The 22,307-nt window shown below is 34.6% G+C and overlaps 1 protein-coding gene across 5 annotated transcripts in view; it reads left to right on the forward strand.

Moving 5' to 3' along the window:
* The window catches only part of LOC117178346 (protein phosphatase Slingshot homolog 2), a 302,560-nt gene that overhangs the window by 271,680 nt on the left and 8,573 nt on the right, over positions 1 to 22,307 (forward strand). The window contains exon 1 of one of the 5 annotated variants that reach the window (XM_033369769.1): positions 13,832 to 14,142. The exons of the other annotated variants lie outside the window; for them this stretch is intronic. Within the exon in view, the coding sequence (XP_033225660.1) occupies positions 14,018 to 14,142 (125 nt within the window). The 5' untranslated portion in view covers positions 13,832 to 14,017. Of the gene's footprint in view, positions 1 to 13,831; positions 14,143 to 22,307 lie in introns of those variants that run through there. 5 annotated transcript variants of the gene reach the window in all.

Genomic DNA, 22,307 nt, shown 5'->3' on the forward strand with positions numbered 1-22,307 from the left:
CTAAACCCTTAATGGTATCCCGAACTAACCAGGGTTCCTGGATTAGTGAGATACCTGTGTGCCTCACAACAATGCCCCTCTGGAAAACTACAAAGGCGCCTTTGATATGATGCAAGTTAATCTGGGTAATGGTCAGACCGGGAGCAGTCATTTAGGTCTGATCCCAATCTTCCTATCCACCGATAGGCTCCTCCTGCCCCTGACTTTATGATCTAAAAGCAGATAATTCGAGGCCTTAAAGCAAAAGAGTGTGGCCTAATGGATTAAACCACAAAGCATATACTTTAAAAGCAAGGCTCCTAGATCTTAGTTCTTGCGCTAAAGCGTGAAAAAATTGAGGAGCACTACCAAAAATTAATCTCCAGAAATTTCGCTCCGCGTGTGGTTACGGAATTTTCTGTAACTTCAACACGGAAAATTCCGTAACCATAGACAGTGCCTAATAAAATATGTATTGAATAATATTTGTACTTATATAAGTATTTGCCCTAAGAAAGGGAGAGTTCTAAAAAGTTACTGAGTTACAGTGAAACACTTATAGCTCCGATTTTGGGGCTGACGCGGCGTCGAAATACCGATTACCGCAATTCGTGACACATTCGTGATGCATCTCGGGAAATACCGATTGCCGTAATTCCCGGCCTACTTTGGAGAATGATAAGCTTAATCAGTTTAATGATAATGAATGGATATGCTTTTGTGATTTGTTTGAAAAAGTTTCAAGATTTATAAATTTAAGGAAGATAATTGAGGCGCTAAGAACGAGGAATAAATAAAGCCCACTTTGGTCGAAAATCCTTTTTTACAGTTACAAGTACTTTAGGTTTCGCCCTATCGATAAATGTTAGAAATATGTAAAGAAATCAATTTTATTTTGCCAAAAAACGCGGTTAAAGTTGAAGTGGTTGCTGAGAAATGATTATGCCCACTGTGTAAAGCCCATATGACTGCTTGTATTAACTTGTTATTAACTTTATACGTTATAATTCATCCAAAAGTATTCTTTTTCAATAAATGAAAATTGCATATGAATTCTCAATAAAAGAGATTCTAAATTTATTTCAAATTTATTTGAATTTTATACTGCTCTTTTTTGAAAATTTAACAATTTTTATTTGAATTGTTCAACAGTTTACAATGTTCTTGCAATGTGAAAACTTTAAATGTTAAATAAATCAACTTCAATAAAGTAATAACTTAACTTAGTTTGAAAAAAATTAATTTTAAGAGAATATTTGGAATGATTACAAAAGAAAGAAAAAATGTTATGAATAAATAAAAATAAACTAATTATTAGTTTAGAAAAATTCGAGTGAGTGACACTTTTTGACATTTTCCTAAATTATCACAAAAGAATCTGTAATATTTGAAGGCATTTTTTTCAGTTTGAAAGATTTATAGATAATTTTAGAAAAGTGTTCAATAATTTTCATAAATATTTAGAAGTTTTGTAAACATTTCAGAAATAATTTGAAATTTGAACATATTCCGAAAAATTTCAAGCAAAATGTAGAGTTCAAATTTTTTAAGGAAGTACCCTCGGTACGTAGCAAGTCAGTGGAGAGAACGCTTCGATTTTTGATTGACACACACGGTTAGAGTCATAAGTTTGGAAACGTCGCGTCGCGTGCGAGCACGCGTGTTATTCGAAATTCATGCATAAACTAGAGCACGTGGAACGGATACGACATTGCCATACCTTCAGTTCACTGACGTCAGTCATACGCTTACGGTAGAAATAATTTTTTTTCCATCCTTATAGGCGCTGAATGTTACTTTTCGAAACAGATATGGATTTCGGATAACATTCTATATATCTCAGAATTATTTCAGAAACTTTTCAATTTTCTTATATACTGCAATAAGTACGTCTTCTCATAAGACTACATGTTATTATCAAACATTGGTTTCTCGGCTATGAAGCTCTGAAAGGTTCCAAAAGTTTAACTAGAGCTTCAGTTCAGTTTAATAAAACTGTCATTCAAATATCATCCGATTCTCTTTTAAAATGAATCTGTTATATCGTCAGCGAATGGCACTTTACCCATAGCGGATAACCCTTCAAACCATGGAGACAGAAAATCCACAATATCGATCAAGTTAAGAATCTTCAATGTCAGAAAATGCTAAACGTCTTTATCAGGCTATATCAGTGGTCGGCAAACTTTTCACTCACTTTTCAGGTAAGGGCAGTTGACCCAAGAAATATGTTTCGCCTGCCGGGCTTTATTCATCAAAGCTACATTTTTCCTGAGATGGGTTGACTTTCTTCGACAGGGGCTCATTGTTAAACGGGATAATCAATGTAAATAAAAAGTTACAAATGAATTTTGTTTTACATTCTTATTTCAGCGATTTATTCGTCTGAAATTCGAAATCTGTGACTTTTTTGCGGTTAAATACATCTAAACATGTTCTTGGGAAGTCAAGAATCAATGATTAGATGGAATATAATGAAAACTCAATTTTAAACTAAAAGTGTTATAATGCATTGATTTTTAGCATTTTAAAACGATTTTTAAAACCCTTTTCACCACAGAACTTATGTTTTCTGGTCTAAAAGAAAAGGAGTTATCTGCTGTCGGTAAAGTGTCATTCGCTAATGATATAACAGACTCATTTTAAAAAATTACTTGTACCATGAATACCCAGCTAAAAATGATCATTATTTTCTTGAATTAAAGTTCCTATTTTGATCTGTCTAATAGCTTAATGGAAAAGTACCTGGCCGGAAATCAGAAGTTCTTTGGTTCGATTCCCAGTGGAGCGAAAGAGAAAGATCTTTTTTCAAGAAACAAAAATGTAATTTCTTCGATTCTCACTTGTAATTCTATTGACGAGGGTACTCCCTTAAGGGTTTAATGGGTTTTGAAATGTTCAAAGACAATACAACAATTTACTTAAGTTACCTGGGAAAATTAATTTATATTCTAATATAAAAAATGTCAGTTGTAGTGGGCCGTGCGAGGCAGTGAAGCAAAGGGTCGCACACTGAATGCACTGACTATACACTGACTGCTCTCTTGATTGCTCCCTTGACTGCTGGTGATTGCTTATAATTTCTCTTTGACTCCTACTGACTCGCTCACAATTTCGGAATAGTTAAGAGATTTCTGCTGATTTCACTTGATTTTTGCTAATTTCAAAAGATCCGCTCAGATACCGCTGAATTCAGATAATGTCACAAAGTGTCATTTTTGTTACATTATAAAGATTTCAAACGCTAAAACCCCTTGATTCGAGAGTGAATAGCCCCTCATATAAACTCCACAGTTTTCGCGGTATTTAAGGTTATTCTAGCAGTGCAGTTTTCAAGGTCCATACTATTTTTACAGCTTCAATATCGCGATGCTTATTTCCACGGTTTATGAGATCAATGTCCTATCCCTATTTTCGGTGCCGTATGTTCGTTTCCGCGACGTGATAAAATTGTATATGTTTTTATATGAAGTTGCTTTTTAAACTTCAATGACGACACTGAAAATTACATAGGAGTTATCCTATTACATAGGATAAGTTTATTTCATTTGTTTATATGCATATATTTATTTTTACTTTATTCTTTTTCACATTAATTTGTGACTTTTTCATAGTAAAGTCTTTATTTTTCACGCCTAACCAGATAAGAAGGCGTCCAAATCTGTAGCAGAATAAACTAGCAACAGGTTTGAGATCCCGACTGATCTATCAATGTGAAAGTACTGCAGGGGGCGTTATTGAATAACAGGTTTGCCTCACACATAACGTGGAGAATATCATCCACGTATTCTAATCTCATTTGGAAATCTAACCGTGTAGTAGCATCTTATGGAAAAGGTATCAGAATCTAGGTATTGCTCATTTCGAAATTTTTGGGTCCGATACATATTTTGGCACTTACAGAGTTTTGAAATTGTATGTAGTTGAGCCACTTTTGTGACAGTGTGCGTGATTGGAGACTATCGATCGCCAGCACCTCTTCCCCTCTAGCGCCAAGTTCACGATATTCGATGTGTACGAAAAAGCGAAATCCAAGCTCGCTCGACGAATTCAAACTTTTACCAACTGATAAATGAAATTATTAAAATAATATAAATCACACTCTCAGTACTTAGTATCCAACTGTGCACGCGTCCAGGTGGAATTCTTATAACTGTACACATGCACAGTTGTTTACAAATTAATGAAAGTGCAATTCATTTTATTTTATTAATTTCATTAATCAATTGGTAAAAGTTTGAACTTATCCAGTGAGATAAGATTTCGATATTTTGTACACCTGGAGCTACGCTCCATGCACGCAATATACAAAAGTGTCTCACCTATGTATAGACAATTTAAAAGCTCTGTAAGCCCCAAAATACAGATAGGACCCAAAAACTTCACGGGACTTTTTAATTTTTTTCTACCCGTACTACAAAGTTAATGATAACTCGCGGAACATCCTATATAATCATACAACTATAGTTTTTTAATTGGCGCTAATATCTATAATTTATGTTTATAGTCTTTGGTCCTAAACAATTAGAATTGTGAAAAAAGTTTTTTTCAATTACTATTTTGGAGAAATACCGACCTTGCTGTAAAGCCCTGAAAGAAATTTTCAATGTTGTCAATGGGCTAGTTATGAGGTTTATATTTATCAAAGTAAAACAAAACAACAAAAATCGCTCACGAACATTGTGCAAAAATAATATAAAAACTCATGTTTACACTTAAAATGCAAATAAACAAATTTAGTCTGACTACGCATCAGCTATGTCAGAGCAGCACTAACTTTTATTTTTCAATATGAGTAAAAAAAATATTTATCTCAGGACTGCCTTGATCAGCTGGTACACTCGCTACATGGCTTTAAGGAATTAAGGTTTTAAATTTTGTTGAATGGTTTCAAATATTTTAGACGATATGTTCGAAAACTTATCTTACTTTGTCTACTAATTAATAATTTGGCGAATTTCTATTTTGTGGTAACGCTGTGAATTATGTAGGATTATGTCTGTTCGTAGCGATCTTGCGTAACCCGCGATGATAACAAAGGATCGGCAGTTAGAAAGTCGACAGTTATCTCTTCCCCATGAGCTTCCAGTGTAGTAGACAGGCAGTATGGTTTCCTTGTAAGTCATTTTTTTGCATTATTTGGCATTTAAATCGCTTACTCATTCCCACATGCTTACTTCATTGAAAGTGTCTCGCGGAGATAGGGGTCTTCCAATTTCATCTGAGTGACACACATAGAACGAAAAAACTTATCTAGATCAAGGTAGACATTGAAAAACTATACTATACTGACGACTTTTTTCTAAAATGTTGCGTCGATCATCGAGTTATTTGATTTTAATCTATACCTTATTTGTTTCTCATCTCAACGCCTCCAATTTTTTTTCCAGCTATACCATTTTTTTCTTTACAGTCCCCTTTAATTTAGTTATTTTTAAATTTATATCTATCCCTCCTTTTATTTTAAAATTCGAAATCAATATCTTAGATGCGATCTTTTCCATTTAGACAATGGAGCCTGATTATTGAGCAATTACTGTAAGCGTGTCTCACGATGTTTTCATAATTGTGGATGTAGTTTTCAGGTTCTATTGCCCCATGTCTGACTTTCCTTTACAATTGTGCAAGCATAAGAACAGTGCAATGCAAGAATTGGAAAATGTAAGTAGATAAAGATATTTCATCAAGATCTGCACCGCGGCACGATTCTGAGTGTTTTATCGGCGTTTGCGGTGAAGTTTGTACCTGAGGTCCTGACAAGTACGCGAATAGTAATATAATCGCCAAGATTAACTATTAATTTCTTCGTCTTCTCTCACACGTACTCCCGCATATGTGTTTTAATTTCTATTCCTTTCACTGAACGCAGACTGCGGGGAACATGTTGCTGTCTGGCTATAATCATTTATGTGCGCACGTGAGAGAAGACATTAGCCACGTGAATTGGCTACATGTGAATACGGATCTTCTTATTTTCGATAATCTTCATGATATCTTATATATACCTAATTCTAGTAATTTTAATGATAGAATGAAATCATCCTAATTTAATTCTAAACATTATTCCGTGTGCGAACAAATTCATTTATTTTCGAAAGAAAGGATGAGGCGCTTATTCAGACAACAAAAAGTGGTACTTCTATATTGAGAAAGACTTTATGGAAATATACGGACATTTATGAAATTTTTTCCAATTATTGAAGTTTGTTGAAATTTATTAAAATCGATGGAATGAATGGGAATTTCCGAAGATGTTGGAAAATTGTGAAATTTATGGAAATTTATGAAAATTTGCACAAAAGCCAACCATGACTCTTTCGGTTCTATTTTCGTCCCTCTATTCTCCCACCATTGACTGAAGTCGGTTGGAATTCACGTTCTAACTCAACTCACCACCTTACGTCGACTTGGCTTATTTTAGAGATGATTTTTACTCGCAATATACATTTCTCTTGAAGTTGGTAGTTGGGCGTATAAATCAAACAATGCATAATACTGTGGTAGACACAGCCTGGTAAATTAAATAAAATGCTTTCTAAAAATTGTAACAAAAGTGAATATTTGAGACCAGCTTATTGAGCTAGTGAGAATACATTGGACATAAGAATTGTCTTTAAGTGAATCTGGATTTCTTTTTTTTCATTAATCTTCATGCTATTTTAGATTCACCTCATTCCTGTCGTTTTATTGATAGAAGCTTATTACTCTATTTAGTTCTATTGTATTTTATAATAAGACTTTGAAGATTTTTTGTGTATAAAAATAAACGTAGGGCAGTTTATTTCGATCGGAAAAATCTTGATAAGGTAATATGTTAAGTCAGAATTTTATCAAAAGTTGCTGTAGCTGCACTTGTATCAAGTGTGTCATTAGTCAAATAAAAGAAAATCTATAAACAAACAAACACACAGATATATTATGAAGTGATCTATTTTTCACAAAGGTCAAGGTCATTTTCATAGTAACTTTTCACAAGGGACCTGATGGTAACTTTAGTTTTGACCTTGAGGTTGACCTTCAATGTTATTTGATGGTCAACTTTTTAAAAATGGAAACGCCCCTTTTTGACACCGGAAATCGAAAGAGAAAAAAATTTTATATTCAAATATGTACTTAGGTCATATATTTCGGATGAGCGTTTTGAGGTCACAACTGCTCAGTGAGGTAAATTTTTAGTGTTGATGAAAAACATTACGCAAGGGGTTTTTGAGGTCGCTAAGACTGAATCTGTATGTGATGATTGTGACTTTCGTTTTTCAAGATATTGTTTGTGTTAAAACGACAGTAGGGTGACCTTCAAGGTCGTCCAGAACATATGACCTGGGTACATATTTGAACGTAAAATTTTCGGTTCTTTTGATTTCCGGTGTTGAAAAGTTAAACTTGAAATAACTTTAAAAGTCATCCTCAATGACAAAACTAAGGTCACCATCAGTTTCCTTATGAAAAGTTATTGCGGGAATGATATTGAAATTTGTGAAAAATAGCTCACTTAAGAAGATACAGGCCAGTTCCGTTACTTTTGTAACATCCTGTATATACACTACCTTTGGAAATTATTGTCGGTACGATCAGCAAAAGTACTATTAAAAATGTCTGCTGACTTTAAAAGGTGACTTCTCATTCCAAAATGGAGTAAGAAATTAAAAAAAAAAAAAGTTAGCAAGTTTATCAAATTAGGCGTCAATTGAGCCATAATAGAGATATTTTTGACCTTTTGGAAAGAATATACTGTATGAGAAAATAAAAAATAAATCAAGACTCTTAAATAATCTTTAATTTAAACAAAAAAATACTTTTAAAAATCTTCACGGGTTCTCGAGATACGACTAAAAATGTCTAAGCGTGTCTGCGTCGAGTTTCAGTCGCTTCAGCAGCGAGCCTAACTGTCTGCGATGCTCGCGACGACTGAGACTCGACGAAGACACGCTTGGACATTTATTGTCATATCTTGGGAACCTCTGAAAATTTTTGAAGTTTAATTGGTTCAAATTGAAGATGAGATTCCTCAGGTTACGTCCTATTAATTTCAGTTTTTTGCTCAACCCTAGATGGTCACCGTGGGTGAAATTCGCCCATACAATTTTTCAAACTCTTCGCAGAGTTTGTTAATTACATCATTTTTGCTGGTACGTTGCAATATTTTAATTAGCAATTTTGGTGACAAAAACTATTGAACCCTTTTTTTAACCTTCAAGAATACCTATCATTTTTTTTTAATGTTTAGAACTCAATATTACTGTAGGATCATAGGTTTTGGGAGCTTGGGTAAATTTCACCCACTGTGGCCTAAATGATATTCTATTGAATCGGTGAACATCATTCTTGCGTTAGGTTAGATTCGTTAGACAACAGTAATTGCAGACTGAAACTTGACATTTGAGGCTTAGGCATTTTTTGTCGCATCTCAAGAACCCGTGAAGGTTTTTGCATTCTTATCAGGGAATGAATTGACCTTTGGTATATATATTTAGTGTCTTAAATTAAAGATTAAATTCCTTAGCCACTTTTTTCAAGATTCGATAATTCTCTGTACGGTTATTCATAGTTCTCAAAAGACAAACAATTTCTTCTAATTACTTTTTTTGATAAAAGAAAATTAGCAAAGTTGTAGCACTTACAAAATTTAAAAAAAAACGAAAGTGAACATTTGAAGCCAAATAACGCACGATAGGAAAAAAATGCAAAAAAAGAAAAATGTTGCTTTTTGAATATTCTACAAGATTATTATAACTTTTTAAATTTTGTTGGAAAATCCAAATTCCACATTTTGACAGTATAATGTTTTATTCAACAAAATTTTTCGCCTACATTATATCTACAATTTTGCGTAGAACTACTTTACGCCAGGATGCATATTTTTAGTTCAAATCGTAAAAAATAGCATTGAAAACAAATAAATTAAACTTATATAAAGATGAAATAAGTTACAATAAAATGTTTAATAGCAACACTGTGTTTTTGTAGGATGCGTATATTTTTTAATTATAAAAACAAGATAATAAAAATACGTACGTTCCGATACCAATGCCTATTACGAATTTTAATAATATAAATTTATGGAAACGACAGATTTTTCATGGTAGATGAGAATAAAAATTAGTGAAAAATAAGGAGAAAATATTGAAATAATTATGAAAACTAATATTTATACATTATTTTGAAATATCTGAATAAGTAGTACCAGCCCAAGGTACAGGAACAAATATATACATTTAATATAATAATGTTGAACATAATGTAGAAAAGTTCACAGTTTAGAAAAAATCGAGTGCGAAGCACGAGATGCATGATAGGATTGTTTTCGTTAAAGCCGAAGGAGCTTCAAAAAGAAGCGCGAGAACTAAATAGTTTGATTTTGGGATTTTTTACAACTTTTCAAGGTCATTCCGCAAGTTAAAGTCGAGGGACAAAATTCGAGAAATTCTTGAATTAAAAAAAAACTAATCACGTGGTATATTCTCTCTACACTAAAAAAATGGATAGTTGGACTAACTATTTAGTTTGTAAGATATGGTACTCCTATTTTATTATTTGAAAGAACCATTTACTTAGTCGCTTGTACTAACTGAATAGTCACTGCAAATAAGGGAATTGTTGTGCCCACTAATAAAATAGCAGTATCAACTAATAAAATAGCAGTACGATATCTTACTAACTAAATAGGTGGCTCAGCTAACCTTTTTTTCAGTGTAAAAGGTCAACTATATCACTATTAGGGCTACATTGATGCATAACTTAATAAGATTTCAGTGGTTTAAAAAAAAAGGTTGCTTGCTTCATTTTTGATGGATTAATCACGTTTCAAAGTCAGCAGTTATTTTCAACAGTACTTTCGCTGATCGTACCGGCAATTTCCGACGTAGATCGTACGGTAGTAAATTGTCGGTACGATCAGCGAAAGTACTATTAAAAATCACTGCTGACCACAATATAGGAGAAACTAAGTATCTAAAAAGATCTTCATTTCATCAGGGATTTTTTCGACTTTCTGATTGGAAGGAAATTGATTTGCTAAATATGATTATTACTATGGTAGATACATCCTGAGAAATTAAATGAAAAGGCATTCCAAAAATTATAACAGAAATTAAGTTTTGAAACGGGCTATTGAGTTCTTGAAACTGTATAGTTTGAATGGAAAATGTCATGCATCAAAAATCCAATTTACATTTTAGAACCAAAAAAAGCTCTCGAGATCCTGTAGTGCTGAATTGAGAGTGAATAGTTTATTTGAAAGAAGTTAAGGGCCATCTATATTCCACGTGGACAATTTTTCACCAATTTTGCCCCCCCCCCCCTCCCCCTCATGGAGAGCTGTGGAATTTTGACAAACACTCCCCTTCCTATTATGTCCACGTGGACGTATTTTAAGAAAATATAGATATTATTGGTCTTCAAAGCACAATATAAAAAACTAGAGTGTGCCTCGAGTATACCTTGTCTGATTTCAGAATATTTTTCACAGATTTAGGGGAACGCGTGTCCACGTGGATTCTATCCCGACCACCCCAGTCCCCCTCGTGGACAAGCGTGGAATTTTGCCATATGGTATATTGGATGGCCCCTTATCCAGCGTAAAGAAAAAGGAGGGACAATTTTTTCGCCTGAGACGCATGTTTCCTGATCTTTAAACGGTTATTCAGATTTTTGTTACCAATAATGGCGTTTGAGCTCTTTTTGACCACTAACCTTAAATTATTAAAAAATTTCGAAGAGGATCTGAAAGCCAAAAATAAAGCGGATGCCAATGGTTTGTTGGGTGGGCTCGGTCAAATATTCTAAGAGATTAGTATGGCGTAGTTCTTCCAAGTAGAATATATAAAAATAAACCAAAGTAAAAGTCTGCTCCTAATCGACCATAAAGAGGAGTATCAGAAAGTCCCGTCAGAGCTGAGTTTCCGGTATCCAGGTCAGATTTCTTGTTAGATGCACATGTGCGTGTCTAAAGTTATAAGAAGATCTCAGCCTAGCGGTACTCTCGAATCGATCGTAACGCGAAGTTCAATTTCAGTTAATAACCAATAACTTTTCAATACGGACAGGCAGATATCAGTGAAATCCTAGCAAGTTTGAATTCTCCGCGGGAAAATAATTTTTCAGAAGAGAAGTAAACTTGAATTCTTTCCAGGTTCAAAGAGTGTCAAGATCGAGGAACTTTCACAGCTGAGGTCGCACTGAGAAACTTAGTTTTAATCGCAGCAATTACTGAACTATTTATTGCAACTTATCCGTACTGCAGGTATAAAAGCGAATTTATCTGCGGAAGCACCAAACCCTGCTCCACTGCCCCTTAAAGCGTTATGGTCTTATAAGTATACACTACATCCAGTTTGCAATTTAAATTTGTTTACGAATCTTTCCGCCGTTTCCCCTCTCGCTTCGTTTGGATATCGAGTAAAGCATGCCTCTACTGTCAGAAGCTTTTTTCAATTGATTATTAAGATTAAAGGCTTGCCTATGGAAATCAATGGTAATTTCGAACCTTGGCATTTACAACCGAATATCTTTCAAAGTGGCTCGCCTCAATTATCTGATCATCATTTAACTTCCGTAGAAAGACGATTCGTTTGAGCATTAAAAATTTTAATGATACCACATACACCCATAAACTTTATTTCTTCTGTATTTAATTAATTTTTTTCTTTGTTTGTTTCAGGTAAGTGAACCTTGAAATTCTGTATTAGCCAAGGTCAAGACTGCGATATGGAGACTGATAGTGTTTAAAATTGTAAACTAGATTGCTTTCAATGTAACCAACATAATTATCAAGTTGAATTGAAGTAGGTACGTTACGTTCTAATTCTATATTTGCATTATGACATTTACCGACCTCTGAAGCCTTTAATGCTACACACTCTGAACAATTTTTTTCATTTGATTATACAAATTTCTAGCAGCATTTTTAACATCCTTCAGATGTCGATAAATGTAGAAAACGGAAATCGCGGATTAGAATACAACCTCTATCTCTACTAATTATGCTTATTTGGGATGAGTGTAAGCAGGAAGCAGCGGTGAATTTGATAAGGGCAGGGAATGTCTAGACCAGATGGAAATTATGAAACGGTACTTGGGATGGAATTCTAGTCTGGGGATGGCGAAACAATGGAGGTTCTGACCATACACGTATTAACACAAATACAGTCTCTGGTGTCTTGCGCGATCGTTGTAAGCTCACAGAAACGGATGAACGCTGAGCAGCTGCACCTGCTCTTCGCCTCGTGAAGCCAGCGCGACCATGAATTATTTAGAAGTCCGTAAACGGAGTAAAAGCAATTTGCCCGAGGCATCTTCTCCAGTCCCGCTCGCTACGAAGTGGAGACCTTCGGCTCCATAGGCAACCTTGAGGCATCGATAACTGCCTGTTTGATTCTCGCGCATCGATTGTAATTGCCGTTATGAAATCATCGTATCTTTCATGACCAATGCTTAAGGTTTTGTTTACCTCGGTCGGTTTAAGATATTGATCGGTGACCTCAAGATAAGCCCATCAGATTACGAGAGTACCCAAAACGGTTTATGAAATTGAATATTAAGTATGTTCAGTAAGTTCAAGACGAGAAAAATAGGATATGATTTGTTGTTTAATATTGATCAAAGATATTGGTATGGATGTTGCAATTACAAAATTTGGTTCTATTAAAAAATGTATTTGCTTGTAGCAGGGGACCAGTGATATTTGATAAATAACTAAGAGATGACATATTTATCTATTTTATTTGCACCGTCGCCTTCAATGAGTAATTGAGTATATCTTTGCAAACAGTTTTAATCGTAAACATTAGATATTGAAATTAGAATTTGTAGTAGTTAAAGATCATAACAATTGTTTATTAAGGTTGATTTCAAACCTCATGAAACAGTAGATTTGAATCTCCCCAAATATTTTCAATACATCTCTTCAATTTTTATTTTTAAAAAAGTCTTCGTAGCAAAGTAGAAATGTTTTCCTCAAACGTACTTTTTGAATAAAGTTTGCCTCTTGGTTAGTATCCAAGTGGCGTGGCAATATAGAAGGTTGTCTAGATACGGAGGTCGAGAATATACAATAGAAATATTGAGATTGGAATTGGGTGTGATAATCTACGCCTTTAAGGAGTTGTACTCTTCCGCCATACGAAAATGGGCATCCCACCAATGTCGAACAATGGGTAAGAGTGAATTTTTGCCTCTAAAGAGATAAACGAGTACCGAGTACCCAATTCCCATCGAGAAAGTTATGGAGTCTACAAATTGCAGTTTAGGATTGGGTTAAGTAAACGAGGAAATTGCCGAAGTGTTGGAACAAAGTACCGATGATTCTCACCAACCTAAGGATCATTCGAAAGTAATCGTGAGATGCATTCAGGATACAAAATTGGCGTAGGCCATCTTCCATGCCTGTGGCTTTTTATTGTGTTAACATCTCTGTCTATTCAATTCTTGATCTTTTGTTGATATGTAAAGAAAAAAATGTAAGAGTTTCTCTGGTTTCATTTTTTAATTGATCAGTTTTGTATTAGGCCCATCTTGGGTTTGCACTTAGCAGATTACTTTTTATTTATAAAAATGTTGATTCGAAATAGCTGATCCAAAACAGCAAGGAATATTGTTCATGTTACTCTATTTTTATTAGATAACGTGTCTTCAAGTGATATCCTCATCCCGGGATTAAAATTCCATTTTAAATTAATTATGGCTATTGAGACAGGTGTTTCTGGGAGAAGTTCGTACACCAATACTAAATATGGCCACCCTTCGTCATCTGTCACTGCCCCTACCAGTGATTTTGTCCCACGCATCATACTATTCTCATCTCCCGCGACAGAACACAGGTTTGCCAGTCACTGAAACGTGGAGCACTAAGCCGGATACTCCGCAGCACTTATCTTCTTTAACAGAAACTCACATTTTTTTCGTTCCTAAAAGTGAATTTCGTGACGTCTTGCACCATTCAGATGAAGTCATCCTTTAATCTAACGATGACTCCATGCAACGAATCAGTTGAATTGCAATATCGGATTATAAGTGATTAAATATTTGCACGCGATTCGAGATGCTGCCTCCAGGTTCTGTTTATGTGGTGTTTTTTTTTGTCCTGCCAATCGTTTTCTGGTTTATCAGGATCATCCGAAGAAAGGATTGTCGTGACGTCTTTCTCGGTGTCACTAGAGTTGTTGGGTAAGAGAAGTTAGGGTTGACGTAAGGGTGATTGCACTACAAAAAGGTATTGAATTATTAAAAAATTATTAAGAATAATCTACAACTCACGATAAGGCTACACAACGGAACCTTCTAAAAGATCAGGAAAGTCGTAAACCTTGAGAATATAATGCTAAGCAATAGGTTGATATAATTCTTAACAAGGCTAGATACGACGTCGTGGACCCTGTCACGTGCCCTTTGTCCGCGCAAACACGACTTCTGCCTTTTCCCTCTTAGTTTCTGTATATCTCCTTCGTGGCAGACCCCTTTTGGCAAGTCTCCAGATAAGAAGAAAGAGACTATGAATTCCTCAGAGATCCACGCGCGTCTTGCATGCGCAACAACGGCTCTGCGGGGTGTCCAACGATCTTTCTATCTAAGGATTCCCGCGCAGAATTGAACCCGCTTAGATAACCGAATACCTGGCGAGTCTTGGCGGTGACATAAACAACTTCGCAGACTGATCGGCTCTGCTGCTAGGCACTTGCCTCATCATCCCATCAACCGTCCCGTTTTGGAACGAACGGTGACGTGACTGATTATAATTACACTATTTTATGTCGGGAGATTTTACAGCCGAGATATATCGACCATTCGTGTTCCAATTCACTCAGAGAGAACTCGCATCAGAGAATCCTTTATTCGATTCTAAAGAAATCAGAGTAGGCTGTATCTAATTTTTTTATCAGGTAGTGTACATTGCGGATTCTCTTGTAGAACTTGGTCAGGTGATTCTAGCTCGATAGCGTGACATTAATCCGACTAGAATTCTGACGCGTTCCTTCACCTTTTTAACTACTTTGATAATAATTGTGGTGGCATTTGATTGTATATATGTTCAATAGAATTTATTTGAAATCAACTGTTTCATGATGAAACAATCGTTTTTTTCATGTTATCTGTGCCTGATTGTAATTTTTCCAATTTCATTCAATCCGAGTTTCAATTTCTAAGCCGATGATTAAATCTCACATGAAAGTGTTTTCTGACTCCTTTATCTAATATCTAGAATTATAACTGTTTCCATGATTAGACGACGAAAGGATATTTCGGCAAGCTTAAGATAATCTCGTAAAGTACACGTGGGGATAATTGATGGTATTTGATCTTCCTAATGAGACGTTATGCCTTCGTGACTTGGTGTGACAGGTGAAGAAAGGATTTCACTTTCTAGCTGTTGTAGAGAAAGTACAGATTGAAGGTTAAAGCAGTATTTTTGTCTATTTTATCGTAACTTGTCGCGATTCTGCGAATAATTTCTCGTACAAACGAGGGTTTTTGCCTGTATTTCCAAGTAGCGCGAGAATCAAGTGTTTAAGGTACTGACGTGCACTTTTCACCAAGGACGCCCACTCGTGGAACTCTGCGACTCGAATCGCGTTCCGAATCGAAGCTTTAGGCAGTCAGCGAAAACTTATCGTCCGAAATATCGAGCATTATTGCTACAGGCTGCTGGAGCAGCCTGTTTTCAAGGCCTTGAGGAGAGACTTGGAATTGTTAACTGTGAGGGGCTCGAGTCAGATCAATCGATAATTCTATCGAGCGAGTTGTTGTTGGATACACATTCTATTTAGATCTTCACTAAATTGTAACTGAAAGTGTCCTGTTTAAAATGTAGACTTGAATTACAAGACTTTTAAATTTACTGCTTTTAGATTGAAATTTTTGTAATTCTTTGACTTCAAATTATATTATGCAGAAATTAAATTCTTAATACTTGAAGAATTGGTTCAATTCCGAACGTTCAAATTAAATCATTTTTGGTCGAAATTCTTGTTAAATCAAAAAATTTTAAGTTAATAATATTTAAATTCAACAATAATGTGAATGGAATGCTTCTTAATTTGTCAAATATGCTCAAAATTAAAAGCGTTAGTTCTTCAAACTTTTTAAATTTAAATCTTTGCAAATTCAATAACTTAAAATTCAAATGTTAAAAGACCGATTAATATTGAAAACCTTAATTGTTGAGCCATTGTGCTTGAAGCCTTCAATATTGAAAAAATTGAATTTGAAAATTAATGTTAAAGTAAATCAATGTTAACGTATTTTAAGTAAGTTAAAAAAACTTTGAGACAGAGTCTTTTTAATATTTCCATTGTATCATTATTTCAGAATGATCGAAGTAAAATAATATTCATAATTTGAAAATTGTTCATTTTTAAATTAGGATCGCTTAAAATGGAACAGATGCGACGGTAAGTGTGAGAAATTATGCAATTTTCAATTAAAATCCTTCATAGACCAATTTCCTTTCCAAGTCGGGCAGGCAGTCTATGCTCAAGTCACAGTCATTTGCCATTCAAATATATTTTTGGAACTGTTATGAATCTTTGATTTAAAAAAAGTTTTAATGCAGTTTATCAACAAATTGTAAAAATTGCTGCTAAAGTTTGATATATATTAATCTAATATATGTAATAATCTTTTTCCTTATGATTCTGCTATAATTTTTCACCTTCCTTCGAAATCCGTTAGAACTTATTTTTGAAATTAAAAATTGACAAAATGGACAATATTTCCTTTTCTCTTGTTTTTTAAATAAATTCGTCGTATTCTAAGTAGTATATTCAATAATAGCTTGTGCTGTGCTCGAGCTTTGGAGAAAAGAAAGAATTTTTTGCCTGGAATACGAAAATTCACATCTTTTACCAAAATGGCATAACATACTAAAAAAGTCGAAAGAACAAAATGTTCTCTCTAGAAAAAATTGTAGAAAAATGTCTATTAACACTTCTCGCGTTACTTTAGAGATTTTTGCGAAAATATGTGTAAAATCCTTTGGATTTTATTTTTCCTTGAAAATAATAAACACATAATTTAATAATTTCAATAACACCTTTAAGAAAAGTTTAGAACGTTTTTTGATAATTGGCGTTTTCAAATGCCTCTCCGATTTCGATTGAAATCATATTTAAAACTGATGAACATGAGATTTTCAAATTTCAATTGCTCAATCTTATACGATTTCAAATTGAAAGTCCTTATGGGTAAATAATTTTTATCGTTTCTTTTCAAATTTGCCAAATTTGTTTTGGCTTAAGCCTGAAATTGTTTAGTTTTGCAAGCTTCAATAATTTTTTATTGAAAATATTGAATGTGAAACTTTTCTACTTTTGAAGGCCTCGAAATAAAAATTGTTCAAATTTGCTGGCATCTGCTTTGGCATTGTACATGTTCAAATGTTTTTCATTTGAAGATTGTCTATTTTTAAGGCTCTGATCTTTAAATTATTTAAGTGTTTAAACCTCTTTTCTTGACATTGTACAATTAATAATGATTTGCCATCACGAAATACTAAGTTTGAAGGTGTTGACATTAAAAATATTTAATAATGTCGTATACTATTGAATGTTTTACTTCGAATTTATTTAATTTTGAATGTTGAATTTACATACATTTTTAAACGCTTCTATGTAAGATTTATTCTGTGTTAGATTCGTTAATTTTGAAATCCTTTTTCAGTATTTCAAATGAGAAATTGTTTAGTTAAGAAGACTTGAAGTTGACAATCTAAACTATCTAAAGGATCGGGAAAAATATTAAAATACCGGTAAATTTCTGGAAATGACCATGAATTTGTGTATGTTGCTTAATACTCTTCAGTGCTATCAGTGGTAGACTGTATTATTATGCCATTAGGCCAAATCCCTTTCGGGATAGGGTGGGGGTGTAGATGTTAGATTATTCTAGAATTACCGTGTTGTTTTTCTTTCAATAACACGTTCGTTCCGCAACACTGCTCCAACCTAGCCTGCTAATCTATCTCTTTAGCAAGCCGCCCATGCGAAGAGCTTCACAAAGTAATTATCGAAAGCTCTCCCTGTGGGTCTATTTTTATCCAAGGTCTTTCGTTTCAGGCGTTTCTCTATTTCTATGGCTTTTTATCTTTTCGAATTAGCGTCTCATTTACGCATTTCAAACATTCTCTCCTCGGTTTGCCTTTGGGTACTCGACCATTTTTTCCCTTTGATATACTTGTTTCGCCAGTCATTCTTCTTTAATTCTCTTAAAACTGACAAAGCACCTCAATAAATTTCTTTCACTCTTTTCAAACAGTGTCTCCTCAACACTGCATTCTTTGAGGATTCTCTTATTACTTCTAGTAATGGCTCTAACCCTGTCGATAACCTTCCTATCCTCGTTTATACATATGGCTATCTCCATTAATCTGTCTGTCATTAGTAAATAAACGTTTTTCTTAACCTTATAGCCGATAATATGCTGAAACATCGCTGATTCAGATTTAGAGAGCATGTCCCGACAACGGTGAGCTGATAATTGACCGGAATGGTTCCTTTTTGTTTGTTGAACTCGAACAGTTGCATCCTTGAATTCTTTCTAAACACATCTCCATTTTTCTTTCGCATCTCAAGCTTTCTGATACTACAAAAAATGAGATTTCTTCCATCAATCATCTTTTATGAAAAGTTCCGTAGAAGCGTTCTGAAACTTGTTCTAGTTTGCTTGGATTCCACGTTATTCAAGATGACGAGATGTTAGCATGTAGACCGATTTGCGGGAAACCGCTAACGACGTGGAATGGGAGATAGCTCTCGATCCCTGCCATATGCCGATGCGATAACGACGTTTCCACTCCTGGACATGAAACTGAGTATCTGGTAGTTTACACTTGGGAGTGCCGTAATCCTGTAAACTCGCTGTATCATAGAAGTCGACTCTGGCGATCGTGAGATTCTCCAAGGACTGAGGTATTTCATCGGAATTTTCGATGAATTCGCTTCCTAGTTGGGATGCTTTTCAGTCGTTACATGACGGTCCGACTTTCTAGTTTATGTGGATTTGATTCGCCTTCGGTCCACATGTACAGAAGTTGCTTATCCAGTAGGGATGTCTTTAGAACTGCTGTACAGAATATCAATGCGAGGGTCCTACCGAGAAGAATCTTCCCGATATTGGCGTATTTTGAATTTCTTGCAATTTTTTATCAAATGGTTCAAATTTCAATCCTTGGCTTAATTCTAGAAGTTTTAAAAAGTGCATGATCAGAGGATCATGATATTCAACTCTATGACTATGTTTCTTTCGTAGTCGCCCACGGAAATATTCCAGTGACCGCGAATTTACAAATTTGTGAATTCTAAATTGGAGGATTAAAGCATAGATGAAATCATATTTTGTTTTCAAAATTCTAGTCAAGTTTAAAGCTCAAAATCTTTAAAGTGCAATCTGGAATATTTCCACGGAAATGCAGGCTCGGTTCAGCTGACGATAGTAATTATCAACAATTGTCATTTACTGCACGATCAATCAATTCGAATGATCCATTCTCGTGTCTGGAACGAAAGTGAGGCTTTGGTTATGGGAGCAGCTGTTATGCTGTAAATCTTAGTGTAAATGTAAAAAGCAATATATTACGATAAAAAGTTGGTGTGAAAATCCAAGCGATTGATTGCATAACGAAGAATAATTAATATTGCATCAGATTGCTATAATTTGTACTGTGAAGCAGTCAGGTCTTACTGGGTAGGCAGAGCTTGAGGTGATTGGAATTTACCCAGAGTAACTTATAACTTTGTTGTTGTCCACCGTTATGGTCTATTGGAAATGTTAATGACGCTCGTGGTTTTTCCTTTTTTGGAGCAAAGCTTTATGTCGTCACTAATGTACCCTTTTTCAGTGTCATACACGGTTTTTCAGTTGATTCAACTTTTTGTCCTTGTAATAATCTTCACATAACTACTCTTTTTTTGCATAAAAGTAATTCTTTAATTTGAAGATGAGTTTCTAAGTTCTGCATAGAAAAACTCTTTGTTCTACATATACTGACGTATTACGTATTTGGAGATAGACAATCGGACAATAATTTCAAATGATCAAATAGAAGGAGAGCAGTTTGCAGATTGTGTATCTCAGCAATTTTGTTGTAATAATTATCCTTATTTAATGGAATTAAATAAGAAAAGGATATTTACAAACAAAAAAATCAATGTTTCATATTGAGTTTGGTTTTTTCTTGCGATTTTCATATTCTTATCAGCACCGTTTGTTCTAAGTCGATTGTATGTAAACCTCCAAGACAATAATATGAGCTCTCGAGGTCTGTATGATAGAGTTTATTATTGACAGATGTATTGCATATTTATCGGAGAAGGAAAGGGTGTTTCTCCTCTCACCCGGAAATATTTCGCAGAGTAATATAGAAAAGTTTTCCTTAGTTTTCTTTTTAGGCTGAATAGTCACTCACATCGTAATATGAAAGCATTGAAAGTGAAATTCGGAAGTTACACGATAACCATGATCGGACATTTTTGGCTGGTAGAAAGTATACGCATTGAATTTCACATACATAACGAGGCGATAAGTGACTCAATCGGCGAAACTGCTCATCTTCCTTTTGTACCTCTGCTCTTTTTATAATGCCAATGAACTCCGGGAATGAGAGTGGACTTTTATGGTCCTATAATTAAGTGAATTGCAGCTGATTACAAGCACACAGCTTTCATTGCACCACAAATAATTCTCTTCTCTGGTTTATATTTCTTCCTCTAAATTGCGGTACACGCGTATTACGTCTTGGGAAATTAGACGATCGTTTAATCAAAATGAACCTCCTTTTTAAGTTTTTTTTTTTATAGGAGAAATGGAAAGTGAAAATTAACCTATTTTAATATTTCAATTATAAATAAGATATGTAGTATCATATGAAATAATTTGAGATTGAACGGGTTCGTTGTGAAATTCTTGAAAGTTTCAAATTATAATGTGATATTTTACAGTTTGAGCAGTAACATTTTTTTATTTTAAAGACTAATGGTAAAATCCGTTAATTTCCAAGACTTAAATTTGACGATTTTCATTCTTAGGTCTCTAAATTTTATAATTGATTAATTTAGAACGTTAAAAGTTAGAAAATGTACCATTTTCCAATTGTTTACTTCCACCCTGTCATAAAGTCAGTTTAGTTATGGGGAATATAAACTCCAGCATATAAAGCAACCCGTCTTGCATTTGTGTAATGCAAAAAAGTACTATATAGGCGATTTTAATTCGGTTCCCAAATCTCCCGCGCTCGAGATCTTACGCTGATTAGTTAAAGGCTTCGAGACTCGGAAGACGTGCGCAAAATATACGTATAACCAAATTCTGAAAAAAGGTTATGTTATGTATATCTTCTAAAATGTTTTGAAACCTTTTCAAATCTTCCAAATTTTTTAAAATCTTTGAAATCTAGTGAACTGTAACCTATTCAAAATCGTTGAAACGCTTTACATCTTTTAAAAGTTTAAAAATATTTGTAAAATTGTTATGAAATATTTATAATCTGATAAACACGCCTTTATAAAATGTTCAAAATCCTTTTAAATATTTTAAACTCTTTAAAACATTTTGAAATCTTTATTAATGTTTTTTAATATGGTGTATACTCAAAAACCGAGTGGTGAAACTCTTGCAAATTCCGTTATATGGCAATGGCTCATTCTAATAGACCTTTTTATTCTAGACGTCGTTAGTGTGCACGTGCTTTATTGCCATCTCTGTCACTCTTACGGCATTAACCTTAATATCACTCCTGTAAACGCTCCTAGGGAAATCGAGTCAATTGTCGAGAATGGGAAGACCACTGGGACACTGGGACTTTATATTCTCGGCAATTGTTTCTGTTGCACACTCGATGCCTGACATGGTTCTTCTTGACTTCGAGAAGCGAACCATGTTCGTTATCGAATTTTCGGCACCAGCTGACAAAAATATCATAGTCAAGGAGAATGAAAAGAAAGAGAGGTATAGAGACATTATAAGGGAGTTGCAACGATTGTACCCGGAATATTCTGTTAAACTAATCGTCCTTATCATCGGCGCTCTTGGAGGTGCCAAGCTTTCACTCGTTAATAGTCTGAAAAGCATCCCTGCGTGTCAACAATATGCTAAAACACTTGCGGGACAAATGCAGAAGGCGGTCATCCTTCGGTCACTCGGTGTCATCAGGGTGCACGAGACTTTTGCCGGATCGTCATATTGATTTTGTTACAGACTGTAACCAGTTACCACCTATCTCATAGTTGTGAGACGTGGTTGTGGCTGAAATTTTACCGCGATTTCGCTGGAAGCGGGTGCAATATTTCAGATTAGCACCCGCTCCCGGCGAAATCCTGCGGTTGTCTTTATGACAAATTTTT

Source organism: Belonocnema kinseyi, chromosome 8 (genome assembly GCF_010883055.1).
Source record: "Belonocnema kinseyi isolate 2016_QV_RU_SX_M_011 chromosome 8, B_treatae_v1, whole genome shotgun sequence".
NCBI classification, from domain to species: Eukaryota; Metazoa; Arthropoda; class Insecta; order Hymenoptera; family Cynipidae; genus Belonocnema; species Belonocnema kinseyi.